Below are 27,885 nucleotides of genomic sequence, written 5' to 3'. Positions count from 1 at the left end.
ACAACAAAACCCCAGCTCGGCGCTTGCAGCCCGATGTTCTCTGCCTGCCCAAGCCATCCAGAGGCCCAGCTCCATCACGGTGCCCTGTCTCCCCTGCACACCCTGAGCCCCCCGGCCGTGGAGCTGGGGCAGACCCTCTCTTCCCAGGCTGTTTTCCTGGGAGGGGGCAGAGCTGCAGCTCCTTTTTCCCCCGTCCCCGTGCTTGCAGCTCGCCATCTGGCACTGTCAGGAGCATCCCTGCTTGGAACCGCGCTGCAGCCAGGCGCAAGCACGAGCGGATGCCTCTCTCCGGCTGCACGATAACCTCATTAGCCGAGGCAGCGCAGGGCGAAAGGAAGAGCGCGAGGGCAAACGCTCAGCAAACAGCCAGGTACGGTTCAGCTGCGTACGCACAAGCACGGCGCTGGGCTGCCGGAAGGAGCCGTGCAGCAGGCAGAACAACCCAAGGGACGGTGCGGGCCATGCTCCTGGCTGGCAGCCTCCCCTGCGACCCCAGGCACAGCTCCACGTGCCCCGGTCTTGTTCAGGCAGCCTGAACACGAGAACTAACTCGGGCCCTTGGTTGGACCCCAGACTGTCACTGCCCTGTGGTGAGAGATTTGCGAACCGGCCATCCATGGGTGAGGAATGAGATGGGCCAACCCGCTGCAAAGGCACTGGGATGGGAGGACCTCAGCTGAAAGTCCCACTCAAGGGGTTTTGTTACGCAGATTAAAGGGACCCTAGGCCCTGGGAGGAGAAAAATCCCAAAGCCTGGCCTCTTTGCCCCTGCATACTGGGCAAAAAGATCCTCCAGCAAGTGCCCGTTAGCCCAGTTATTCTCCAGGGGCCAAACAGAGGCCAACGGGTTTTGAAGCTGAGGATAAGCTTCTTAGGGAGCGCAGCCACACGTCGTGCTATTTGCACAGACCGCTTCCAGCACTCGCTGCTACTGCCCACGTTGTAGCTGCTATGGAGAGCAAATTCAGCCTTTCAGGCTGCTGGGCTGTAAACTGGCAGGTAATTCCGTGACATCCCTGCTCTTCTTTTTCTTCTAGCAAATGTACAGCAAGCAACACCAAAAGCATTCATCCCATCCCCAATCTCCCTACTTTTCACCCCAGAAGTCCTATCTCACAGACTTCACCTGCACAAGCTCCCGGCGATGCCGCTCCCCACCCAGCCCGACTTGTGCAGCTCCCCTGGCGCGGGCAGCAGAGAGGCGCAGGGTGGGCACCCAGCTCTGCCAGCCCAGCGGTGCCCTCAGACACACGATGTCAGACACCTGCAACAGCCTTCGGAAGATGGGCAGCAGCACCGACCCAGCTGATAGAGGGAACAGCCAAAAGGGCTGTCGGAAAACCACTCCCCGAGCACAAAAGGGCCTCAGGACACCCCACGGGCCATCCCTGCCTTTGTGCTAAGACAGGAGATGCTCTCTTCCCTGGCAGCACCACCTGTCAGGAGCTGTTTGCCCCCACCAAGTCTCTGTACGTGCACGGAGGGCATTTGCACACCCAGATGTACTGATTCAGCGCGCCCTCGGGATGCTCCACGGACACACGAAAAACACAGCCAGGAGCGGGGCAGAGCAAACGTGGGGAAATGGAGAGCAAAGCCACGCTGATGCATCAGCAGGTGGTGCTCTCCCCTTCAGATCGTCAAACAAGTTAAGCCCTCGCCTGGCATTTTACCACTGGGATTTCCTCCAGGCAAGGAAGCTCAGCCTAACACACGACCCCTCTTCTCTGCACTGCTGAGAGAGGCAGAGGCTGCATCGGTTCAGAGCCCTGGAAAGGAGAGCCACACACCGCACGGAGCTCCCCTTGGGCACTGGTGCTTCTTTACAGCTTGGAAGAAACTCTTCACCGGCTAAAGACCTGTAGTAGGTAAACCTAACCCTGGGGAACATCAAAGAGGAAACGGTTTAGCACGTTGCCGGGAGTTGGCAGGAGTGATTCAATAACCCCTGGACTGCTTGTCCAGCCACAGCCTTGCTCTGATCGTTATCCTGGCCAGAATCCAAGGCAGAGATTGTTCGGAGACCAGTGCATCCCAGACGGTGCTAAATCACATACATCCGAACTGTCCTCCGAGGGATTTTAATTCACTGGGAAGCACCCTCTTAGCAAACAAACACGAGCAGCGATCCAGCTCTCGCCACATCGCCGTCATTAATCTCTGCTTCCAAAACCTCCACCCAAGCCTCACAAACGCACCAGTCACAAGCGCTGGTCTTTGCTCTGGATACCACAGCTTGAGACCAGAAGAGAGAAGAGAAAGCAAGAAAATGGGCACAGCGCTGGAATTACTGTTGGTTTGTCGTGAGACAGCCCCGAGGGGGGGCTTTCAGATGCCCTAAGGCACGGGCTCTTCTTGTTGTTAGGGCTCAGAAGACTTCAAGGCAAGTCCAGGCAAACGTCCTGCGTTTCTCTCTACCTGAATACTTCAACTGCGCTGCTGAAATATGCATTTCTGCTCCATTTCCTGCTCTGTTGCTCCCATTTTCTCCACCACGCATTTGCCAGGCAGGTTAGGATCTTATTAAGAGAAAACTTCCTCCAGGAGCAGCTCGTGACGCTCTGGGATTGCAACACAATGAACTGATAAAGCGAGACATAGAAGCACATAAATAATCATAGTATCTCACACGTCCCAAGATCACACAAGCAATTTCAACTCCTTTTTTTTTTCGTGTCCTGTTTATAAATATTCATTCCAGGGCTGCTTTAAACCCATGGAGCCTCCTACAGAACTGCTCCAAAAGCTCGAGCAGCCTGCCATTCCCATGCAGCGTGCGGACGACCCGCAACGATTTGCAGTCCCTCCTCATCCTGCCTCTTCCCCACAAATACTCCCAGGCCACGACCGCCCAGCACGAAAGCACAAGCAGCAAATATCTCAGCATCCCAGCCCGCTCCCGTGGCAGCCGTGTCCATGCCATATGCCCACTCCCTGCTCTTAACCTCCACCTCATAACATCTCTGTGACGGCCACATCACCTGCTCCGGGTTCACTCCGCTGCCACTAAGCAAAATCACCTGGACCCATAAAAAAAAACCACGGTTGTGCTCATTTCTGGAAAAGAAAAATTAATATGCAAACGGCGATAAATTCTCTGATGTGCACATTTATGTTTTTATCATGTAGTTAATCAGGAAGGAGTTGGTTCAGTTTAGATACAGCTCCACACTTTGCCTCTGTAATCCGAATCCCAGAAGGGCCTTATAAAACCATAATCTGCAATGCAAAATTGCAAAGCATATGGGAGTGTCTATAGATTTTCCAAATCACCTGTGCCCTAATTTAATATGAATAACAATTAGTTTACTCTTATCAGTTAATTGTGCCCCTTGTGGATTCAGCAACACTGCGCCTCGTCACCAAACGCCTTTGTCTGAGCAAACTTTAATTACACTTCCTCGCTCAGCCCAGCCCCACTCGCAGCTCTGGCAACAAAGACGAAATTGCTGCTGAACAAAAAACCCACCACCGCCAACAATAAGGGAGTGAAGCGCGCTGCGTTCTGATGGAAGCAGAGAAGTGCACAGAAGCGGCTGGGGTTAATGGCAGGGAGCGTTACTGCAGTCCCTTCAACCCAGCCGACGTGCCCACAGCATCCTCCATGAGCTGCACGAGGAGTTTCTTCAGCCCCAGCCAGCCCCCACGGCCCTCGATCCCGTCCTGTCTCTGCTCCTGCTGCTCCGAGGGGGAGGAGATGCCTCCCAGCCCCGGGCACCAGCAGCAGGAGATCGGAGAAGGCTCTCATCTCACCTCCGGTGCTGTGATTAGCAGAGGGTTGCGAGCCAAGGCACCGGCTCCTATTTCCAGCTCAGCCGCTGTCTCCAAATGATCCTGTGCAAGTCACTTAACTCTGAGCCTGCTTCCTCACCCATTTAAACAGCAACAATATTGCCATTGATAAAGCTGATGGGATATGAATACACATTCACTCAATGCTTTGACATCAATCCTGCAATTAAAATACCGTTAATGCAACAGCAAGCGCTGCAACTTTATCTACTGGCATTGGATATGCATTTTCTTTTCAAGGCCCACAAGTCCCCTTGTGAATCATACAAAAAAACAGATTGAGGATGACTGTGTTTCTACTTCCATTTCAAACACGGCAGGGTTTTGCACACACACAGACCTTAAATCTCAGTTACACCATCCCCTTGGCAGCAAAACGTTGCCTTTGCGTAGCAGAGGATGCAGGCTACAAACCCTTTGGCAGAGGCGAAGGAACAAGCCTGCAGCGCGGCAGATAAAGCCTCGGGTGTTAGGAACGCTCCCAGCCCACCAGATCCAGCCCAGGAATGCAGAGCTCACCCTGCCCAAGCCAGGGAATCCATCGCCCGCCGCATCAAATATGCTCATCATCTCTCGACTGTGTTACCTCTGCTCCTCTCCGAATGGGATTTCTGCACCCTTTCAAAGGAATAAGTTGCCGTGCATACTTAATTGCTTTTATTACTCTCCAGTAATCGTTATCATGACCTTTCCATGCACTATTTTGGTGTGTCTCTCACCAGGTCATTACTTCTGAACCACAGGCTCTGGTGGAACAGAAACATTAATCTCCTGCAGACAGCAGAAGCAAAGCTCACGGTGTTTGATCTCTCCCGGTAAAAAATGATGCAACAAACTGGACCAGGTTGAGCTCTGTCTCTGGCATCCTGGCAATGCCACGCAAGACCTCTGACTTTTCTCAGTGGATCCTCGTGACTCTCTCTTCAATCACCTTGTTAGCTCAGCAAGCAGAGCAGAAAAAGCAACTACAATTACAGATTTTAAATAAGGCCGAGTGTCACTCACTTGAGCAACTGGAACAATGTGAGTGGAGAGTCCAAGCTGCAGTGGCCGGGATAATCCTGCAAGCAGCATTAGCTATTTGGACAGCAGAGCGAGTCACTCCCCAGACTAATTCCCAGCTACAGAGAGAAATCAGGCTGTGATTCTCCATAGAGGTTCAAGCAGCAACACCTTTGCAGTAGCCATTTCTGCTCCATCCCACGGAGCAGCTCAGTCAGGAGGAGCTGGCAGGCGAGAGCAGGGCTCATCCCGTGACCTTCGAATGCTTCTCTGAACAAAGCTTGTGGCTCGAGCAGGGCACTTTGGCTGAAGGACGAAGCAAGAAAGATAAACCAAACAAAAGCTTATTCTGCAGACCTGCCAGGTTTGGCAGCGTTCACACAGGTCTGACAGCTTCACCCTGTAAATGAATTGTTTCTTGTGAAAGCACAGGAGAGATCTCATCCGTCTCGGATGCTGCAAATCCATGTATGGTACAGAATTGAACTGGCCTTTCTGAGGGAATGTATTTTATTGAGTGCTGTTTAAATGACTGCCATCAAAAAGCCTTTTCACAAACAGAAATCCAACATCTCCTCATTATTCACTCTCCTTTCCCCTTCCCTCCCTCGTCTCCCAGCTCATTCCCATCTAGAAAGAGACAAACCTAAAGCAGGCCAGCCAAAAGCGAGCTGAACTCTCGCTCCGCCCGGGAGCAGACCGGACTCCAGATGAGGGGCTGCCCAAACCTTTCCAGGGAGAAAACAGCTGATGGAAACCTAGAGTGCTTGCAGGCATGCAGACGTGCCCTCCACCTGCACAAGGAGAGCTCCAAGCTTTTCGAGTCGGGCTGCCTCCAGCACGTGGGGTGTTTGTGCCCGCAGTGCCTGGGGGTGCACGGGCTGCGGGTGGCATTCACAGCCCCGCAGCATCCTGTGCCATCGTTTCAAAGGGATGCACCACTACAAAAACAACAAACATCTCCCTTCTAAATAACCACTTTGTTCCTGAATCTCAAAGCCCCTCTGCGCAGCTGCTGCAGTGCTTCTCTCACACAGACGCGATGGCAGGGACAGGAACGGGGCCTGGGCTCTGCTCTGGGCCACCGGCCTCTGCTTGCCCAGCGGGCATTTTCAAACTCGCCCGAAGAACAACAAAAACTTGGGGCTGCAAGTTTTTGTTTTGTTTTGTTTTGTTTTTTTCCTCCTTGAAGGGAGACTCATAAAACCCTCTACATGATCCGTCTCTGACTCCAAAGCATGCCCCACGCTCTTTTGCTCACCAGTTCCTCTTGCAGACTGGAAGCATCCCGGGACACTGGCTGTCCTTACTTTTTGATCCCACCACCAACCCCATCACATAACAGAACAGCAGATTTTCCAAGCCCCGGTGGGCAAAGAATAACTCTTCAGCCATTATTTAACAACATACTCTGAAGAGCGCTTTCTTTCCACTGCTACTGCTACTCCATTAAAGGAACAGAAGGGGAACGGGAAAGATTTTGGCAAAGTCTACAAACTGTGGCAGTGTCCAAGCTTCATATCCTCTGATTAAAGTCACTCCCATGTTGCCAGCTGCTTCAACAGCAAAAGCACCACTTCACAAGAACATTAAATGAGGAGGGAACCTCAGACATAGAGTCCTTTCCTCCTCCTAACGCCTCTCTCCCTTAAAATACCGACTTTGAGATTTCATGTTTGCCTTAGAAGTGACAGCAGCCAGGACTTGATGTAATTAGCAGCCTGGTAAGACACTGCGTTTTTGTTCTGGTGGTAATTAACTCAGTTTCTTGTCATGGGCTAACGAAGGAAAATGTTCAGCTGAGAGAAATTGATGGTAAAAACGGATCTCGATACAAGGGCCCACTTACGGTAACTGGTTGCTACAGGGCAAATTCGAGGATCCTTCGTACCCCCAGGACTTACTATCCCACCTTCCAAGTTGACTTTGCTTTCTAAAACAACGGGCTGCTAGACCATGCCCTAAATCCTGATCAATAAAGCAATGAATTTCCCAAATCCAGTGCACAAACTGGAAGAAACCGGCTTGCAAGGACCGAAGGAGTTCCACGGGTCATGTTAGTGTCACGTCAGCTGAGGGAAATTAATAATCCTGATTAATTCTGATGCACATCAGCATTCTCCACCAGCAGCTGAGAAACAGACAGGACAAGAAAACCATTTTTCCCTTGCAACGAAAGGAACAACTGCGGTGCCCCACCGGGAAACGGGCCTGCAAAGACGATCGCTTCTAATCTGTGTGATGCACAACGCCGCTCCCAGCGGGGACACAACTGCCAGGAACACATTTGGATTAACGGGAGGGGGATCTGCCCGCGGCAGCACCTGGGAAGGCAGCTCTTCAGTCCCTGTCCTTCCTGCGGCCAGGCTCTGGAGCTACCCATAGAGCTGCACACACAAACCACAGGGGACCGGGGCGCTGCCCAAACCTTCGCCCACCCTGACACCACGGCCTCAGGTGGGAGCACGCCGGAGTATGTTTTAGTGCGAGGTGGCTGGACGCAGAGCTTTATGAGGTGGGGCTGCTTTTAGGCGACCCACTCACTTGAAGGACTCCACAGAAAATCAAGGAGGGAAAGAAAAGATTTCGAAACATCCAGAGGCCTGGGAGAGAGGGTGCTGCTTCTCGCATCTCCTCCTCTCGTGGCTGGTACCTCGCCCTGGGGAGACGTCAGTTCCTGTGCTAGAACATGGCCCATCCAAACACCGAGTGGTTTGCAAAACCTGCATTTCCTTGCCCAGACCGACCTCCATGAAGCGATGTGAGGAGCGTAAGCTGTAGATGTGCAATGTGCTGAAGTTCCCAGAATGGGTTAGTAACAAAAGCCAAGGCTCCTGGATACCAGGCATTGCCCATACCTGCTCTTCAGAGACTTGTGCCACTCCGGCCAAGTAACACAGGCGTATTTCTGACCTGCAGCCCCAAAGCACCCTTACCATGCTCCAACTCCAGAGCAGGAGGGGTAATCTCATCTCTCCCCCAAGCAACATCTAAGAGGAGAAGCTGGGTTTCTGAGATAGCAAGTCCATACTTGGAGCGAGACATCTAATACATGAATAATGGAGAAGTCAGCAGCAGCTCCATGTGTAAGTTTGCACAGACATTTGCACTTAGAGCCAACTAAAATCCCTCTGCTTCACACTCCTCTGATTGAACCCAGCATCCCAACTCAGTACAATAACTCCAAGGGCAGAGAAACGTCCCATGCATCTGAAGTAAAATATTAAGTGACATTTGTAGATGATTTCTGTTTTAAATGTCCATGAAAGACTGCTGCATTGTCCTGCATCTTTTAGCTCTCCCCTAGCTAAAATGCCACAGTCTCACATACTACCTCAGCTCAGGCTGTATCTGAAGAAGCAGAAGTCAGTATGAAAGAAGTCTTTTCCCCTATTGCTTCCCCATCTCGTCAGCAGACACGGAAAGAAGGACCAAGCTCTACGCTGCGTGCTCCTAATTGCCACTATTTGCCCCAAGACAGCCCTCTCAAACTCCCTAATGGCCACTTGCTATTTCATGTGGATCTTTCTTCTCTCGTCTGCTGGCTTCCAGTTCAGGGCATCTCTGTTTCCAGGACCTGGGCTGTACCCTGGTGTCAGAGCTGTCAGTCGCTTGCAGCAACTGACAGGCAGCCGTTTCGTTTGGCACAGTTGGGTGAACAGCCCCTTCCAGCACATTTTGTTATTCACATGCTCCGCCTGCTAATTGCTTTCTGAAATGGGGAAGAAACAGATGATGAGCAGAATGCAGCTCCTGACAAATTCCCCAGCACTGTAAATACGACTCACCTTGCTGTAAACAAGGAAATGCTAAGTGGTGGTGCAGGTTTGTGCGTAAATTGGGGAAAAAAGGAAGAAAGAAGGGAAGAAAGGAATAATAGAAAAATGAAAACATACAGTAAGCAAAAAAATCTCAAACTCCTGTGTCCCTGAATTCCCTGCATAGGGGTGAGAACCCCAATCTGTTTTGTGTGTTTCACTCTGAAGACTGGTGTGATCCTCTTGGTGCTAATACCTGCACAACTACAGACCATTTGGCCAGCACTGATTAGCGCAACCTCTTCGTCTTGCTGAAGATATCCAGAATCTGGCATTCACAGGCAGGCTCTTTATCCTCAGAACTACTTCACCAATGAGCAAGAGCAAAGAAGGGCTTAAAACAAGAAAACAATTTCATTTCTTTTGGACTCTAGGCAACTCAGTATCAGTTATGTTAGGCGAGCAGAGGCCTCTGCATTTTATAGTGCACAGACCGAGGATCTGCCGGCTCTGCAGGTATTATGACTCTTCTACTTTAAAGGGAAATATAATTTGCTCTTAAAATAATGAGATTTAAAATTAATAAGCTTGGGGCTTTCAGCTTGCTGGACTGTGAATCTGTAGGCTACACTTCTAACACATTTTCAGATCCTTTTCTATAGCCACAAGGCCTGGAAGCTTATTTAAAAACAAAAGCTGAAGATTCCCATGTTTCCAGGAAGAGAGGCTCTACAGAGAAACATCAAATACCATTAGATTCACAATCATATTGTAAAAATCGACAACACAAGTATATAAGCACACAGTATTACTACTTACTTCCAGACCTAAACCATTGTGCAGTGGTATGGTTCAACAGCATGAGTCATTCCACCCCAGAGGCAATTGCATTTCAATGCTAGTTGTAGAAGCAATACAAAAACCAGGTGCACACTCACAGCTGTCACTCTTTGGAGAGAGAAGGTGCTGGAAGCACTAAGACTGCTGGAAGCACCCTGTGTACAGGGCTAAAAAAATAGAAAACTCCAAGTGCAACAGATAAGTAAATGCTTTCTACAGATACCTTGCTACTCCTTATAGAAAGGCATGGCTAGAAGAAAACTTCAGAGTGTAGGAAGTGAACTGTGCTACTGTTTGGGGCACAAGGACATCAGCTCTGATAGAAGATATCGAACAAAGTCAAGGAGATTAGGGAAAATGACCATGGAAATTTTAATTCACAGGATCCTTTTTCTGCAGACAGATGGTCATTTCAGCCTTTCTATTCTCTAATCCCTCATTCTGCAAAGCAAACATCCTAAATCCCAGATAATGTAGGTTTTACCATCTCATACATTTCCCACAGCATTAAGGTCGGTCCCAACGATAGGATACATATGCTTAAACATCTGTATGCCTAAGTAATTCACAGCCACAAGAAGCTCCTACCTTGATCCAGCACAGAGGTGATCTCTGCATCCTGGCCTCCAGGCCCAGAAGCCAGCAGGGGCCCCACTAAAGCAGGCACCTTTTCCAGGAGACATCACAGGGATTCAAGTCTGTTGATGTGCTACCAACCGCTCCCTGTGTTTGCTTTCCAGTGAGATCCTCCTTGCCAGAAATACACCCACTTCTCAACACAGTTCCGTTTTCTCCATCAGGCTAGATACCAGGAGAGAAAAACTGTAGAGAAACAAGGAGGTTTTCAGTGTCATCCACCCACAGCACTTGCTGGGGCAATGGGCTTTCTTGTCAAGGGAAGCTGGTTCTGGGAACAGCCTTTCTCTGGCACAGCCAAGGCTCCCCAGCCATGTCTCTGAAGAAGACTCAGCACATTTTGCACACTGCCATGTTACCACCACTGAGGAAAAAATACCACAGCCAGCAGCATGGCATGAAATTTGCATCGTAGCTGCCCGGGACTTCTGGGAAACAGTGACACCTCAGATCTGTTTTTTTTTTTTTTTTTTTTTTTCCCCCCATCATTTGACTTAAAGAAGAACCAAGCTGTCAAACTGCCCTTTTGGAAGCAACGGCAAGCAGCCCAGACTGCAGGCTGCAAGCAGTTCAGGAAAACATGATCTGAACGAGGTTTTACATGACCTACTCCTCCCCTAACTCTGCAGGTACAGAAACCGTGGGGAAGTATCAAACAAAAAGGGGCTAAAGAAGGCTCAGAGTTAAGAAATTCATGATCAGTTTCTCAGCTTCCTTGTTTGTTCACTCAAATGATTCACAAGGAGCAGTACGTATCTCACAGCCTCACAGAGAGCGCTCACAATTAAACAGACATTGAAATGAATTTCATGAAATATGCATATTGTTTGCTTCCTAAAAAGCTGTTTAGATCAGACCACGAAAAGATGAGAAACTAGTGATTAGACCAACAGTCACTCCCCACTTACCCTTAATGAGCCCTGCATGGATGTGGAACAAAGGAAGAGGCCGTGAGAGCCCTAGGAGAGGCAGAAGCACCGGACCCACTCTCTGCTGATGTAAGTCACCATATTGACAAATAACCCCCAGGTCTTTGAACCAGCTGAAGATCCAGTCTGTCTTCCACACAGGGAAATCTTAAGGAATGGATTACAGCGACTAAGAACCCACAGCTTCACTATCAGTAACACTCACATCAGCAAAGTCCCAAACAGGACTTCAGATGGTGTTGCGCCATTGTACTCTTTGCAGGCTCCAGAGGCAGAGCGAGCCTTTGGGGAGCAACACAGAAACCCCAGAGAAGCCCAGGGATGGCTAACGAGGCCACGGTTCGAGGGCAGAGCTCACTGCCAGGGGTAGGAGACTACCCCCGTGTCCGAGGCACTGCAACCCCAAACCCAGCATTAGATTCTCTTCCCCTGCTGCGGCAGCAAGATGGGGAGCTTTCCCTTTTCCCTCCTCCCACATCACCTGGGACGGGACAGGAGGTTTCAATCCCCTGACCAGGAGGAGTCACCCCTCCTCACACACTAAAGCCACGGTGCCTCAAACCCACAGCCCCTGCCCATGGCAGATTCGCTGCGCTCCAGCTTGTGGCACAGACCTGGGCACATCCCCGCTGCTGTTCGAATGCAGCACATCGCATCTCGGGATTTTTGTTTCTGACAGGCTCTCTCCTCTCGCCTGGTTAATAGCTCGCTGTTTGTGTTCATGCACGAGGAGTAAATTCTTCATTACTGGAGAGATCTGACATGTACAAACAATTGGAGTAAATTGATTGTATTTTCCAAATCATCACACAGACTCTAATTCTATCTGCAAGGCGCACTAATTTGCACTAGAATTACCTCCTAAATTAGGAATTAGAGCTTTTGACAGAGAAGAGCGATGACTGCCCTTGTGTCACAAAGCTGGGAGCAAAGGGTGTTGATCCCTTCCCGACTTGTACGGCAGGAGAGCTTTAGGCTACCCTCAGAGCCTACGGAAACGTGGTGAAGGAGACACCAGCCATTTGAGGTCCCAGAAGTTTTCAAGGAGATATCTCCTTGGTTTCGATGCACATTTAAAAAGAACCGAGTATTTGAACTTCATAGTTTTATATTCAGAGTCTACCCTTTTCTCATGCAGGAATTCTCCTGGTCCCTTGCAAAGTGGAGATATAAAGCCCTGCAATTTACGTATTGATTTCCTTCTTTATTTTTGAATGACGATGAGCACCGCCGAAAATCAAATCTGCAAACACTCAGAATGTGCCTTTGTTCCTGCCGGAAGCAGACGAACAGGGCGCACTGTGCTCCTCCAGACATGAGGTCATCCGTGCTGCTCCCGGAGGGTGTGCTGGACCAGCTCATTTCGATGTAAAAGAAGCTACATCATTAAGTTAACCTGAATCATGCACCTACGGAGCATCTCCGTCTCCAGAAAGAGAAGGGATCAGAGCGTTCAGCACTTTCCAAAACGCCAGACGCAAGGTGTGTTTCTCTGACATCGCCTCCTCTAGCTGACACACAGCAAAATTTATAGCACTTCCAGCCCCCAGATGCTCCTTTCTCAGGGCAGGGGAGGCAAATAATGTGATAGATGTTAGGGATGCTGCCTAAACAGGGAAAGGAACACTCTACACAGATACAAGCTAAATATCTAAGCCTATTAAAACTCTGGTCATTCTGTGAGCAATGGAAGTAGAGCACTCTGAATTTCCTGTGGACATGGATCTTGGTCTAGGCTCTGTTGCTCAGCAAGATGCAAGCTCCCAGAGAAGCTTTTCCTGTTCTTGGGACGTTTGCAATGTGTCTCACCCAGATTCTGGTATCTAATAAGGGTGACTTTACAGTGCAGCCCCCCGTAGTGGGACTATCAGAGTATTTTCTCTGGCCACCTACGATTACAAAGCCCATAGAAATACAGGATTCTGCCAGTCCCTTTGGGTAATACAAATAACCCTCCCTGAATTCTCCTTGAGACTGACACACTCTAGAGAAATTTGTTTGAAATTCGCAAATGGTTCAAAAGCGATCAGAGGGCCAAAGACAGCAGGATCTCATAGGCCCTGTCTTGTTTGCAAATCCAATGAAAATCATCTCCGGGGAATAAATATAATTATCACCACAGCCCAGAGAATGCTCACAACTTAAGCTGGACCTGACACAAAGAAATAGACAAATAATGGAGAGGGGAGGAGGAAGGCAACATCGCCTCTCTTAGATATGCAAAAATATCCTGCTAAACCCCAGGGAGTCACAAAACTGACTTTGTAAAGGCATGATTAAAGACAAAACAAACGCTGGGAGTTCTTTTTCTTTGCCTTTCAACTTCAGCAATTATAGAAACTTAACCTGAAGCACACTCCATCTGCAACCAGTTGAGCTACATGACTCTATATTCTTAATTTGAGCGGAAAGCTGAGATATTCATACACTTGTGCAGTTCTAGAAACTGAGGATTCGTGGAGGGAAAATAAGATTCTTCATGACTTAGATGTCTGATGAAACAGTAGGACACTGCGATGAGGAGAAGTACCAGAGATACGAGTGCAGCAACAACTCGCAGCTGTTTAGGTCAGGAGAGGGCATGTTCATTGCACAGCTATTTCCCTGGGTGCCCGCGTGTCCTTTCCCTCCCGCGCTCCTTGCCGGGGAATTGCCAGATGTGGGTTTTCTGGAGGGTTCGCTTCCAGCCGATTACACGTTGTAGATCCATGGATGGTGGTTAGGGGACGTGCATTAACACTGCCCTGGCAGATGCTGCTGTGCTCATCCCAGGCCCCTTGCACGCACTGACAGCAGCCCTGGCTCCTGGAAACCTCTTCTGGAGATCTGAGAAACTCCTCGGGGCGAGATGGAGACTGAGTCGCTACAGCTGGATGAGGACACAACAGCACGGTTGTTTCTGTCTCTGCTCGGTAACACAAATTTCCTGGGGTGAATAACAGAACCATGGAAGTAACACCCGAGGTCACTCGTACCTGTGGGAGAGCGTTACCTCTCCGACCACGTGTGCCTACAACATACAAACAACCCAAAATGCCATCCCAAATACAACAGACCAAATCACTGTCCCACTCTCAGATGAGTCAAGACAGTACTTTAAGTAAAAAGGGAGTTTTGCCTCCGCAAACAAAGGTTAAATCTGTCTTTGGTCCTGTGCCACCCACCGTCAGTTTCCCCGATCATTCTGAGTAAGCAGGGATCTGCGTCACGGCTCTGTACGACAGCTACATGGTTATTTCTACACTCACAACTCCATGTAACAAAAGGCATCTAATTAATTTTTCCTAGCATTTTATCTTTTTTCCTCTTTGGAGCGTGCATTCCCAAGATCTTTCGCTGTGCCCACAGCCATGAAAACGTGACGCTCACCACGGGGGATGAGGGGTGAGGGAGGGAAAGAAGTACACCGAGATTCTGAGAAAACAATGGGATTCCAGGAATGAGAGATTTTAAGGAGAGAGCAAACTACACAGGTGATGCAGATGAGAAGCAGGTACTATGATTCACACAGTTCAGCATGCTGGGCTCAAATGGCAGAGGTGTGGCTGGGAACAGTGGAATGATTTCAGGCAACAGGAGCCAGGAGGGAAGCGGTATGCCTTTCCCTAGCATTTGTTCAAACGGTTTCATCCCCACCACTCAAAAGAGTGCACAAATGCCTTATATTCAACCAAAAATATATCCATAAGCAGCGCACTTGTAGAAGTATAAAGGTAACTGATTAGGTGCTTTATGGGATGAGCATGTTAGTGCCCTGGCTTTATTGCCTGTTAGTAGTTCAGCTCGGTTAGGATCCTGCATCCTTCTGATTATGCAGATACAATCTATCACATTGTTCCGGAAACTTGGTTAGAGCTGTGCTCGGAGAGACGGCTGCAGCTGCAGCAGGCTGGGAGAGACACACATCATTGCTCTCTTTTATGAGAAGGAAAATTGGCTGTTGCTGCTCCTGCAAAAAGCAGCTGTTATTTGTTGTTTTCGGGGTGGTTGTTGGTTTTGGGTTTCTTATTTTGAACTATTATGATGAGTTTGCCTCCTCTTCCCACTTAACCAAATTACAGAGTGTTTATGTTTCCATCTCTCATGGCGATGTACGAAGCCGGCACGCCTGCTTAAGGCCAAGCAGAGGTGCTGCTTGCCTCTCCTCGGGCAGAGGCACACCACCTTTGGCAGGACGGAGGAGCCTGCACAGAAGAGGGGGAGCCCCGGCCACCTGCCTAACTGCACCAGCCACCTGCTGTCAGTTTTCTCCTTCTGTGCCACAGCAAGAACAGCAAATTTCCGTGTCTGGATTCAAAGGACCCAACCTAATGGCTCTTGCAGGACGACTGCGGCGGTGGCTTCATCACTGGTTAAGTATCAGAGCTGGCATCCACCAGGTCCTTTGCCACCAGACCCGCCACGATCCTACAAATGGTGATGGGGAGCAGCCCCCAGAGAGGAGCACAGCAGAAGGAGAATGGGAAGAGTTTACCGGTACCCTTAATAGCGTTTGCTTAAGCACAATTTTCTGCAGAGGTCAGTGTACATTTGGGCCAAAGAAATGCATGACCTTTGTGAAGAGCTACTGCCAAACCCTTCACATTAAGATGCAGTGTGTTCCGTGTGTGCAGACAGAAGCTGGACCCCTTCCATAGAAAACCCAAATGATCGGAGCCCAGCCCCTGCTTCTCTAAAAAAAGGAGGTGGGGAGAAACATGCATTTGCCTTACACTCCAGGACAGAAATACAGGCACAGTTTTTCCTCCCAAAAGGTCTTTTTTAATAAAACCACCTCATCCATTTAATAAAAGGAACTCATTTTAAAATAGCACTACTTTTGCATTAAGCTGTTTCCCCTTCATAAAACACCACTGCCACATTTTTAATATAATAGCAGTTCAGACTCTCTAGAAATATGTTGCAGCTTATATTTAAAGGGATCTTTAAAATGTTTCCAAGACACAGCTGTTATTCAGAGGTAACGAAAGATGCCTTCCTTCTAAATTACAACTGTTAGCCTCTTTTCAGTCAGGATTATCCAAGCCATCTGTGCCCAAACTACAGAAGATGGACGTGCGGTGTGCAAGCTATAGAGTTTGATCTCCTCTCTGAGTGTTCCCAGATCAATTGCTGGCATGCCCACCCAGGTTACTGAAGGTAATCACACCACTACTTTCACAGGGCTTTGTAACAGCCCAACGAGTAGCCCCGAAATTCAAATTCCAGATCACACACAGAAAGGCTAGACAAGTGAAAAGTTTCAGGTCCTGATCCTGCAGTCAGCTTCCTGTGCCCAGATCCATGCACAAACTTTAATGGGGTATTATGCTGACAGGCACTGGCAAACACATACACATTTGGCTGGAAATCACGGCCTATTCTTTTCTTTCCTAAGAAGCAGGACGTTTCATTAACTAAAAGCAAGTCATTAAGAAAAAAGAAAAAAAAAAAAGAAATGGGAAATCCAAATATAATTTTATTCATTTTCAAATAGTGCTGCAATCACTCAGATGCACTGCAAAACACTGGCACAAAATAAATGTTAAAATAAGAGACTTACCCTCTGCTGCCAGCTGGCTGCAAACCTCGTCTGCTGACAGCAATATCAGAAGCTGGTTGTATCTTTGCACTTGCTGATGGTCAACCCACGTGTCCAAGACAATTCTAGCTATTGTCACGGAGCTGCTGTTCCCTATGAGCCTTAGGCTGCTTAATCTAATATTTCTCATTCACATATTTGGTGTTTCAACTCCTCCAGACTTCTAAGCAATAGCCCCTTTGCATTCAACTTGGTTGTATGTACTTTTTTCTTCTGAAACCTTCTTCCTCTGGAACTAAATCCCCTGTTATTGTCCCCAACCCACACACCTCTACAGGCATTCTTGGCTTCGACTCACATTTCTGCACAACCTGCACCAAACTCCCTTTCTGTTAACGCCATTTTAGCCCTCCCCTAACCTTCTAGCTCAGATTTTTCCTGTGCATTTCCCTTCTAGATCACATGCTGTCCCACATTCTTTCTTCCTTCAGGCTTTGTGCTGGGAAGGTGTTGGGGGAATGCTTAGCTTATATGGCACAGCTACTGTGCAGGATGAAAGGTGGGAACCCCTTAAGGAAGTTAAGTTTCTAAGAGTTTTGGCGCATTTAATACCTTTGTGACAAAACCTAAAAGAACAATAAAAATGAAAGCCTGCAGGTCTGTGGTGTGAGCTGTAAAGATGCAGCCTCCACAAACACAGCCTGCAAATTGGGCTGTGAAGCCAGTGAGAACAGAGCAGTGTCACTCACGAGACACTTCATAGAGCCAGCAAGGCTGCCAGAATGGCTTTCCTTGTTGGCAGAGTCCAAAGGAGCATGAAAACATTAATCAAAGCAAAAATAAATCAGGCTACTTTTAAATTAAAACCCCGCCATGCTGGACTCCTGTTCAGCTTTGGCAAAACACAGGTTTTAGGAACATCTTAGTTCATCCAAACCATTAAATACTTTTTCTGAAGCCACTGCAGAACCGTGTGCTCACGGCCCAAAGGGTGGTTGCTGTCTGCACAACGATCCTTTCCAGAAGCAAAGGGAAGCAATACGTTATTAGCAGAGCCAATTTGCTGCATGTCTGTAGAAGGAACTGTCATAAACACGCTGTAGCATAGTAAATCTAGCCAATTTGCACCTGTAGTTATAGCAAAACATACCACTGTAAAAAAAAGCACTGTCAGCAAGCTGACACCTTTTCCCAACATTTATCTGTCCCCTTGCTCAAAAGTTCACTAACCTTGCTCACATCCCTCCTCCTCTCCGGGGAGTTTGCACAACTGCTGTCCAGCCTCGTGGCTCACCCCCTGGGGAGGGTCTCTGCAAAAACAAGGAATCAACAGTCAGCCCTTCCCTCATCCTGCCAGGGACATGAGGGCAGATAGATAGAACCATGGTCACACAACTAAATGCATGGATGCTTCTTTCCAGACCTTTCCTTCTTTTCAATTTATAAAGGGAGCAGGGCAAAGCTGGATATTCTAATATTTATTTCTTTTCCCCATGGGCACAACATGAGGCATAAAGAGGTGAAGTGATTTGCCTAAGGCAGCAGAGCAAGTCAGCAGTAAAATGAGAGTGTATCTGTGACAGCCAGACGAGAAGCCCACCTGACTACGCCACCTCTTGCTCCACCTGCAGCGCATTTACATCCCAGCATCATTAGTTTGTTGTTTTTACACAGCAGTGAAAAAGAAAGGAAAATGGGTAGAGAAAGGGACATAACATTTGCTCCGTGGGGATTCTGTATTAACCAGGCAGGGATATGGCATTTATCAGATGCAGATAAGCATTCGAGGAACGAGGGGAGAAGTATTCATTAGCTGGTGATATGTATTTCCATGCAGCAGATTTTTTTTTTTCCTTCCGATCAGCAAATCACACCTTTTGCAGCAGGATTAGTTGATGCCTTTAATGATAACGTAAGAAGATTATATTTCCCCTTTCTCTTCACAATTCAAAGCTCTTAAACACAGAGAAGCAGCTTCCTTGCAATATCACTACGGAATTACCACTCTCCTCACATAAACAGCCAGAGAGGCCATCAGAGTGGAGCAGGGGTATTTGCCTTAAACATATTCGCACAACAGCTCAGCAAGAGAAAATAGCAGCAGCAGATGAACCCTTCAGATCGCATCGCCGCCGAGGGCCTGTCAACTGCCATTTGTCCTGATCCACTGACAGTGCTCGGGAGATGAACTGATGCTCTTGGCTTTCTGGTGGAGACCTGAGATACGACTGCATCCAAACACGGAGCCACACGGCCCTTTTGGATGCTTCGAGGCCATCTGAGCTGCAGCCAAAGCTGAGGGAAACGGCATTGGTCATGGGAACTGGCACCCAGGGGAAAATATTCTGTATTTCTCGTGTGAAAGGGTTTGCAGCTTTAAGCACTGGCATCCAGGGGATGTTTATAGTAGAAGATGCAAATGAAGGAACATGTCTCTAAGACAGAAAACTCTAATTAGCAAATAGTCCATCCAGGCCCAGTTAACCATTTAGATTGCCTGGCAGCACCGAGCAGGTCTTGGAAGCAGCCGCGGCATTTTTTGATGGCAGGAGGCCTGGCCTTTCAAAGCTTAGGCGCAGCGAGGTTGAAAGCAAGCCAACGTGAGGGAAGAAGAAACCAAAGGTGCATACAGAATAAAAACGCATAACAGGAAAACATAAGAGTAAAAATAAAAAGCTTTCCATGAATTAAATGATTCAGCTCAGTAACTGCAGTCCCGTTAAACTTCTCCCGGGCTCTAATCCTGTTACTCGGGAACAGGGAAGCATTGCTTTTTGATTAGTTTGGCCATCCACCGTCAGGGATTTCTAATCCATCCCCAGTTTATCACTTACCTTGCCAGGGAAAGGCCGGGTGGCACAAAGAGCGAGTGCTCTCTTCATGTAGGCATCGTTAATGAAAACCTTTCCTGAGCAATAAAGTGCTGATTGGAGAAAGCTGTCACCGAATTTCTTTCCTTAGGAAAAGCCTCAAAGGCAAAGTGGTGGTGGGACCGTCTCCAGCTCCTGAAGCATCCAACCCTTTCCATCACTCAGTAATAAGTGCATCAAAAATACCAAGAAGACAGCTGCTTATGGAAAACCTAACAGAGAGACAAAGACTATCTTTCCTCTACATTTTGAACCTACTTTTACAATCCCTTATAAGAGACATTGTTCTCTATTAAAGCCGAGAGGGTGATTTACAGGTACAGAAAGGACCTAATCTCTATAGAACTACCTTGTTTTTAGAGTTACTTCCGAAGAACCCTTTTTAATTCTAAAGAATTCCTTCAGTTTCATCCTTCTGAAGTTCCACAGGCCTCTCTCAGGCCATCGGTATAGATTTGTAAGGCTGACAAACAGCATTTAAAAAAACAACAGCACAGTAGGACAGAAACAGAGCTGAGTACTGGCACCGTCAGTGTGGCTGTTTCCCTGCTGAGCAACAGTGATGCCGTTTGCTACACTGCACACCAGCCCCTGAGCCTAGGAGAGGCCAACGGGCAGCACTGCTGCTTTTGTATCTATCTGTACAACTCCAGAATTTAGAGAAATTCACTAAAGGAACCTGAGGGAAGGTCTTCCTGGGTAGAGAGTACACAGACGCCCTGTAAAACAAAAGGGAGGCTGAGCGTGGTTTGATGTTTACCGTTTGCATACTGCTCACAGTGTCCGAAGTGCTTTGCAGACATGCACAAAGACAGTGCTGCAGTCCTAAAAGACTACGGCAAATCGGGATGTAAAGGAACAAAGGGTTACGTTTCCTCTTTCCTGTGCGCCTGCATCAATCTGAGGGCTTTGATTTCGCTGCCTGTCTGGACACTGGGATTTCAGAGCTGTGACTATTTACTCTGACAAATTATAAGACACTGATCACCCTTTGAGTTTTCTTGGAGCTACAGGTAAAAAAATAATTGTTTCTACCAGAGCGTCTGGAATAAACCCAAGCTCAACAAAGAAATATCATTTCTGGGAAGCCAGACTGGTTTATTTGTCTTCACATCATCCATCTTCCTTGTTGCTGTACCTCCACCCATGTGTTTCTGCTGCTCCCTGAGCCAGTGGAATGAATAAAAATCCCAGGCTGAGCCTTTATTAGCATGTGTAATGCAAGTCAAGCTGCTTTGAATGTCCTCTTGTTGGGTATTAATGCAGCATGCCATTTGTTACACAAGTATTTTGCTGTGGCAGACAGAAAGTGACATTTATGGGACTATCATGAGAATGAATTTCACCATCCATTAAAATGATGTACAGGTAAACACTCCATTCATTCTAAATCTATGAGCTTTGGTTCTTTCTCTGCCCTGGTAGATGGGTCCATCAATACAGCTACTATTAGCCAAACTATTTGCTGGGAAGTGAGAACTGCTGAAAAATGTTACAGGCCTGTAATTAAAGGGATTGTAGCTTGAAGGGAGAGCACAAGAATTAAAGTTATTAGTGAGCTCTCCTCTTATAGATCCGCATGTGTGCAGCAGCTGGGATGCATCGGCAGAGTTCTGCTGCTGGAAAAGCCTTGTCTCGTTCAGACACAAGGAAACGCGGTTCCTGGCTCGGTCATCTATGAGCACCGAACCCAGGACCAGCAGGTCTTCAAGATAAAAAGGAGGGCAATGTCTGGAAAAGCTATAAATCTGATTTATATATGACTCTGTGGGGTATAGCCACTAAAAAAGAGAAGACGGTGTAAGCTATTGACAGCGGTTCCTCAGCTACTGGCTGGAGCTGTGGCACACTCGGGCAGGTTGGTGTTATTCAGTCACCGGGTCCCACCCAGGACGTGGCCACAGCTGAAGGTCAAGATCTTAAAACAACATGGGAGGAAGGTTCAGAATCCCCTGCTAGGGAGGATGTTATATAAATGTACGTTTTGCTCTGAGAAATGTACAAGGTAGAGAGAAAACATGCTATAAATGTAAGCCACATCATTTGGAAAATGAAGTACAGTTGTTTATCCACTGTAATTGTAGAAATTAAGGTAATAACAATTACAATTAAGTGACTCATATGTACTACTGTGCAATTAATTTAGGCTTAGAGGGAATGTTATTGTGTATTAAATAAAAGCCAAATGATGATATATCAAGTTGTCTCTGTGATTCAGCTGATGCATTGCTCATCTGGACCCAGCACCAGGCCATCTGCAGCGCAACGTGACGTTGGAGGAAGCCGTACGTATGGAAGAGGCCGCGCTCCCTGCGACAGAGCATTAAGCCACGTCTCTGATGACCTTTGATGCTTTTTGTAAAGTGAAGTTGCTCACCTACCTTTCTTAGGCAAATGCTAGGCTAGACGAGTTGTAATCGATCTGTTTGAGCTTCAGTCATATTCATTTACCATTTCTGTTCTTTCCGAGCATGTTCCTAATCTCCTTTTTAACAGTTTCAAGCAAAATGTTGGTGCTGTGTCAGATTTCCTACGTATAAGTCAAATCTGGAGGTCCTTTGTTGTGTATATTACACGGTATTATTTAGACAGATTCCTTAGGACTGAATTACACAAGGATCTCACGTACTGGTCCAGCATGAGCAATGTCACTAATTCAGCACAACATGAAGCCAGGAGCCCTCTGTAAGATCAGAGTCATGCACAGGCTCCCCCTGCACCCACAGACAGGCAGAAATTATGCAGAAGCTTCAAAAGAAGAGCTAGTTATCTCGGCTGCTTATTGACAGTGAAACATCACAGTGACAATCACAGGAGCTATGTTCTTAAGATAAATTGCCTGAGTTCCACACACACTTGTTGCATTTATGTGAATGCTCTTCCTGCAGGGAAGCCACAAAGAGGTTTTGCGAATGTTTTGAGTCACTGGATCTCTAATCCTCTTCGTCAGCTTTTAACTATTAGCTTGGTGACACTCACAATAAAAATATGGTTGTGCTCACAGCAAAATGTGTGTCTAGCCCACACAAATCAAAGGAGAGAAAAAACATTCATACCTCCTTCTGAATTGAAATTCCTACATTTCCACTGTCTAAACATTTCTAGCTTGAGTTTATGACTTACCACCTGTGGTTTCCTACTCATCCAGTAAGAAGCAGGGAATTCAGAAGTTATGGCATGAAAACTTTTAAGAAAGAACCATCTTTCTTTTCAAGGTAATACTGATAAACTAAATGAAAAAAAGAGTATGGAAAAATCAATGCAAAAATTCTTTCCAAACAGGATATTTTATAAAACTATCTCAGAGACATCAGCAGGTCTCATATCCCCATAAATATGTTTCCTGTAATCAGCTAGTATGTAATTAACACCCAGTAACTACCTGACAGAATCTATCTGGATTCTTTAAGACACTTCATTTAGAAAGTGTGGCTGAATTGTATTGGAAGTGGTTCCTCTGGCCTGGCTGTCCAGTAGCTATTCTTCTGCAGAAGCAAAAGCTTTATCTCACGGGCAGCTTATCTGAGTTTGGTAAACTTGAAAAGCTACAATTCACCTTCAAAGTGGATCTATTTAATTCATTCTCCTCTTTCTTTCAATTACATTCACTTCCCCGAGGAAAGGAAACCAAAGAGAACCCGTTAGCTGCAGCTGAAACAAGGAATCAGAAAGCAAGTAGGTAAAAAAGAGTATTTCCTTAAAACTGCATTAGGAATAATTACTAAAACTGCACAGTTCTTGTTATATCAAGCATAAGAATAATTTCAGAGTAGTCTTCACTCTCCTTGCTGGTTTCTGTTCCTATTCAGTTTGACATGTATGTCTTCAACTGCTTTTGTATCAGCTAAGCTTTTTCTTTGATCTCTTTATTAGCAGGAGTCCTTGGAAAAGCATTTTTATTAAAAATCACTACCTTGCCAAAGATCCTGTCTCTCAGAGTGGGTAAAACCAAATACGAAGGAAAAAGTGTAACCAGAGGGCAAGCATACCTCTCCCCAGCACAATCTCACAGCCTCCAGAGATGGTCAGTTAAGGATTTCTTGATTCACAGGTGGCATCTTTGTATTTCACAAGTCATGAAGGATATTTTTTCCATTAAATTGTGCAGGTGTACCTGTCTGTTCTGTTGTTTTCAAGCAGGTACCACTGATCTAGAAAAATTTTGCATTCCTTCCTGAATTCTCACTGCTTCTTCCCAGTTTTGACTTGCACAAGACACTTCAGACAACTCAGACCCTTCTCCAGTACTTCGTGATGTCGCCTGCTGCAGCAAGCCCTCGTTTCAGGTGGGTGGGGAAGGCAGAAGGCAGCAGCTGTTGTAAAAATGATGAACTCCAAAGGAACACGGCTCCTGTTTTCATGCGGAGGGCCCCTGCAGCACAGCTAGCAAAGGGAACAGAAATGCCAGTTGACGTGAATGCAGCAGTGTCCCTAAACAGAAGGCTTTTCAGAGCTCCCCTGAGCCTGGCACAGCTCTTTAATAAGAGGAAATGCAAAAACGTTGGTGAACTGAGGAGTCCCTGCACTCAGGAGAGCGGGCTGGGTTCCCTGACACACTACAGCGGTGCGGCTGGACTGACCCTGCCCAGAGCAGCGTGTTTACACCAGCAAGGGGCTGGTGAAAGCTGGAACAGAATCAGGGCCAGCCTCTTCCAAGCTCCATTTCTCCCCCGTGTTAGCACGCGTTCTTGGCACTAGAAATAAAACTGCTCTGGTGGGCACTTGAAATGCTGGGGGCTTTTCATGTTGAAACTTTGGCTGTTTTCCCATCTCGTCTTAGAAAGGTTGCACGTATTTCATTGCATGCAACCTCTGTATTAAAGGGCTTCCACAGCTCCAAGACAGATGAGCTACCAAGACCACATAAAACAGAATTACGTGGTCTAAAGAGATCTGCAGAACACATTTAACTCATTGCTAAAGGTCCAGAGTAGCTCCTATAGGTGCCTGGGCTTTTAGGCACAGTTTCCACCGAGAGGGAATTCTCCTCACATAAAGCTGTCCGCATGCCCTGCCTCGGTACCTTCACAGATGTCATCTCAGAAAAGCATCGCCGGGGCTGCAGCTGTTCCCTGGTGGCCGAGTTGTCTGCAGGCAGCTGTGCTCAGCCCATTGTCTCAGTTGCAGACAAGGGATGCTTGCAAATGCGCTTGTATTTCCCCAGCCACAGTAGATAGATCTGTGCTAGATTTTTAGCTGATTGTAATGGACACGAGGTAATTTACACATTACAAAGGTTGGTCCACAATGAAGAATGATTGTTTGTAGGCTTCAGAGCAAGGCTTTAAGGAACAGCCATCTCTTTTTTGTGAAGCACAGGCGTTCAAACCCATTCACAAAATGGCTACAAGTAAGAAGAAGCCAGTGTCAACTGAAAGACAAGTACCTGAGGGAACCCCATGGTGGCCATGTGTGCCCTTCCACCCCTTCTGTCAGCAGGATGTGAGACACATCTCTCCAGTCCGCTTCCACTGCAGTCTGGCATCACTGCAGTAGGCAGGGATATTACAGAAACCACATCCTCGCTGTGGTTTAGCCTTTCTCTAGAAGAAGACATTTCTGGTCAGCGGAAGAGCCCAGGACAATGGCTCAGAAAGTGTCCCTAGAAAGATTCTGCAAGCTAAGGGTCAGCACGAACAAGCTGAGATCAGAACAAAGCGTGGCCGTGCCCATGAGAGGCTCAGAGAGCTCCTGCATACCCAGTACCAGCCAGGGATGGGTCCAGAAACCCCGGCTGAAGGACAGACAAGAAGCTGCTGGCCCAATAATGCCAAGATTGCACTTACGTGACAGAAAATGCAACTTCATCATCAACTAATTCACTTCTACAGAGCTCTCCAAGATCCTTACATAAAAGGTACCAAATAAATCCAAAGCGTTATTATTAACAAAATGCTCAGTCCTTTTACAATTTAATTAATTTGTGATTATTTCCTTAATGACAAATATTATCTCATGAAGCTACCACACTACATCAAACAGACGTATACTACTCGACAGCTAATCCAATAAGAGAGAGTGATAGGAAAATGTCTTTAGGGTCTACCAGGGGAATAACAAACAAACAGGCAACCACATATGTTTCGTTTCGTTTAATATCTGGGATCTGTCTGTGAATAAACATTTCGTATCGCACCTTTTGATGGCTGCCACAACACTAGTTCAAACAGATAGCTCCTTCTTCACAAGGAAGTTGCTCTTCTGTGAGGAGAGATGAAAGACAGCTTTGCCGTGCGGTTCCAGCACAGCCCCAGACCTTTTGAACCATTAGGATTTATATGTCATTAAATAATTAACTCAATGATGCATGAGAGAAAGTAATGCGGCTCTCTGTAAAAGACCTCAATTAATTGCTTTCATTTCGGCAGACGCTGAGTCTTCGTGATGAGATATAAGTGAGGTGAACTTTATTTCAGAGATTGTCTGATAAATGCAGTCATAAAAAGGGTGAAAAATGACTTGTTCAGATAAGACTTTTGTTTGCTGGAATGTTTTTTGTGTTGCAGTGTCTGTGGCTTAAATTAACTGACATATCAGATGCCAAAAAAATGCTAAGAGCTTTGCCCTTGTGCTACTCCATTTGCTTTGTACTGCTTTCTCTCCTCATGAATTCCAGGGACAGTCAGAGGCATTGCAAGGCACGTCTGAACCATGGATTTTTAATTAATTTATCTGCTGCCTTTTATCTTTCAGTATTCATCAGCCAGCATACGCAAGTTGGTTTAAACTGTTTGCTGTTCTCTGCCACCTCTTTTGGGATTATCCTGTAGCCTAATAGGATATAATTTCTGATACCGCAACCCCCTCTGTGCTTTACTTCACCTCACTAGTTTTGTTTTGACTTTACCACATCACCCTTAAGCCCCCTTCCCATTCTGGTGCCCACTGCCTTTCTTCCCACTGGGGGTAGGAACTGGAAGGGTCAGGTCTTAGCCTCAATCCCCAGGGCATCCCCCTACACTAAATTAAGTCCTCGGACAAGCCCTTGAGTGGCAGCTGCACAGCCCACAGCCTAGTCTCTGTCCTGATCTCCTACAAGCCCAGGGCCAACTCCGAGGTCAGGCTGACGCGATGTTCAGCTAAATTTAGAGGAAGACTCATTCTTGTTCTTCCAGCCTGTTGCAGTTTGATGGCTGGGGAGAGAACTTCTTACGGTAAAAAAAGGCAGCAGTGGTGGAATATCCACTCATTTAGGTCTCTGGTCAAGGATCTTCAGCTAGAAAGGGCCATTTCTATTCCCAGATTTAACACGGGTGGAAATTAAGCCACTTAACAGAATCCATTTCCAGCCATACAATTTGTGCGCCAGTGACCGTGGTCTTTCCTCCGCCCGTGCTAAGATAACCTGCGCTTCACCCTGAGGAACGTTAGGCTTATGTGATCCAGATGCGGCTACTTTAGCCAGGTTGTGGCTTCATTATTTGAAAAGTTACCAAAACAGAAAAAAAATTTAAAAAAAAGAAAAAAAGAAAAGGACTAATCTGGAGCCATCTGCTCAGGATAAGGTGCAAAGAATTCTGCTAGCATCTTATGTTCACCCCTGCCCACTGGGTTCACACGGGCATCCATTCCCACCTAATTACGGCTGTCACAGTTACTGCTGTTGCATTCGAGCTGCCACCTGAAGGCTGGAGGTGGCTGGGGAGAGACGCTCTTCTCTCTTCAGCAGATGGCACGGCCTCCACAGCAGGAGACAATCGTGGTGAGGGCTGAATGGACACTCTCTGCCCTGTTTCCAGCAGTTCCCTGCTGGGAGGAGCAGGCACTGCAGGCTGGCTCGGAAACTGCAGCTCTCACTACTGGGAAGACTGGGCTCCACTACAGCCTCAGAGCAGAATCACATTTCAGAGCTGGATGTCACCGCGTGGGAAGCTGTTCGCCTGATGTGGAAGGTTACACACAGTGCAAAGATGAATGCTGTTTCTTACCCTCAGAGCTCAGATATTTCAATGTCCCCAATTCTGCAAAAGAAGGCAGGTCCTGCCCTGCTGGGAAGCATGCACTGCCAAGTTTCATAGTTTCTTCTTTCACCGTGGCCACGTTACACTCTGCTACTGGGCAGCAATTTCAGGTCAGGGATAACAAAGCCATACTGTGACTGCCACATTAGTCACTGCTGACTTTTCAGTCTGCTTCTGTGGCAAACCCAGCTACCTGCAAAGACAACAATCACCTCGATCGTGACAGCTAAAGAAAAGGGTGCATCTAATGGGCTCCTAATTGGGTGGGCTTCACAAGCAGTTGAGGTTCTCCTTGCTGGAGGCTTCGGAAGCCGAAAGGAACAGACTCTCCATGCAGCCGCTGACATCAACTGCGGTCTTCACGCGGGCTGCCTGGAATGAGCTTCATTAATGTTTTCCTTGGTATAATCCATCATCCCTTCAACAATGCATTTCTGACAGTTAATTAGACTCCACACAGTGGAATAAGTAGTGTCGTGTTTGGAATTAGAATCCGTTACTGAACAACAGATCGTATGAGGCGTATCTCCAGCCAGAGCTGTTGGACATCTTAAGTAGTTTTTATTTGAAAAGCTT

The 27,885-nt window shown here is 47.3% G+C and overlaps 1 protein-coding gene across 2 annotated transcripts in view; it reads right to left on the bottom strand.

Moving 5' to 3' along the window:
* B3GAT1 (beta-1,3-glucuronyltransferase 1) overlaps window positions 1-27,885 on the bottom strand; it is an 89,095-nt gene that overhangs the window by 40,170 nt on the left and 21,040 nt on the right. For both annotated transcript variants that reach the window (XM_080568084.1, XM_080568089.1), the window contains one exon: window positions 17,709-17,788. In XM_080568084.1, the coding sequence (XP_080424210.1) occupies window positions 17,709-17,788 (80 nt within the window). The remainder of the gene's footprint in view (window positions 1-17,708; window positions 17,789-27,885) is intronic.

This window comes from Anser brachyrhynchus, assembly GCF_964034855.1.
Source record: "Anser brachyrhynchus genome assembly, chromosome: 25".
In the NCBI taxonomy this organism is placed as follows: domain Eukaryota; kingdom Metazoa; phylum Chordata; class Aves; order Anseriformes; family Anatidae; genus Anser; species Anser brachyrhynchus.
Note: the sequence above shows the minus strand (reverse complement) of the source record. Positions and strands in the feature narration are given on the sequence as shown.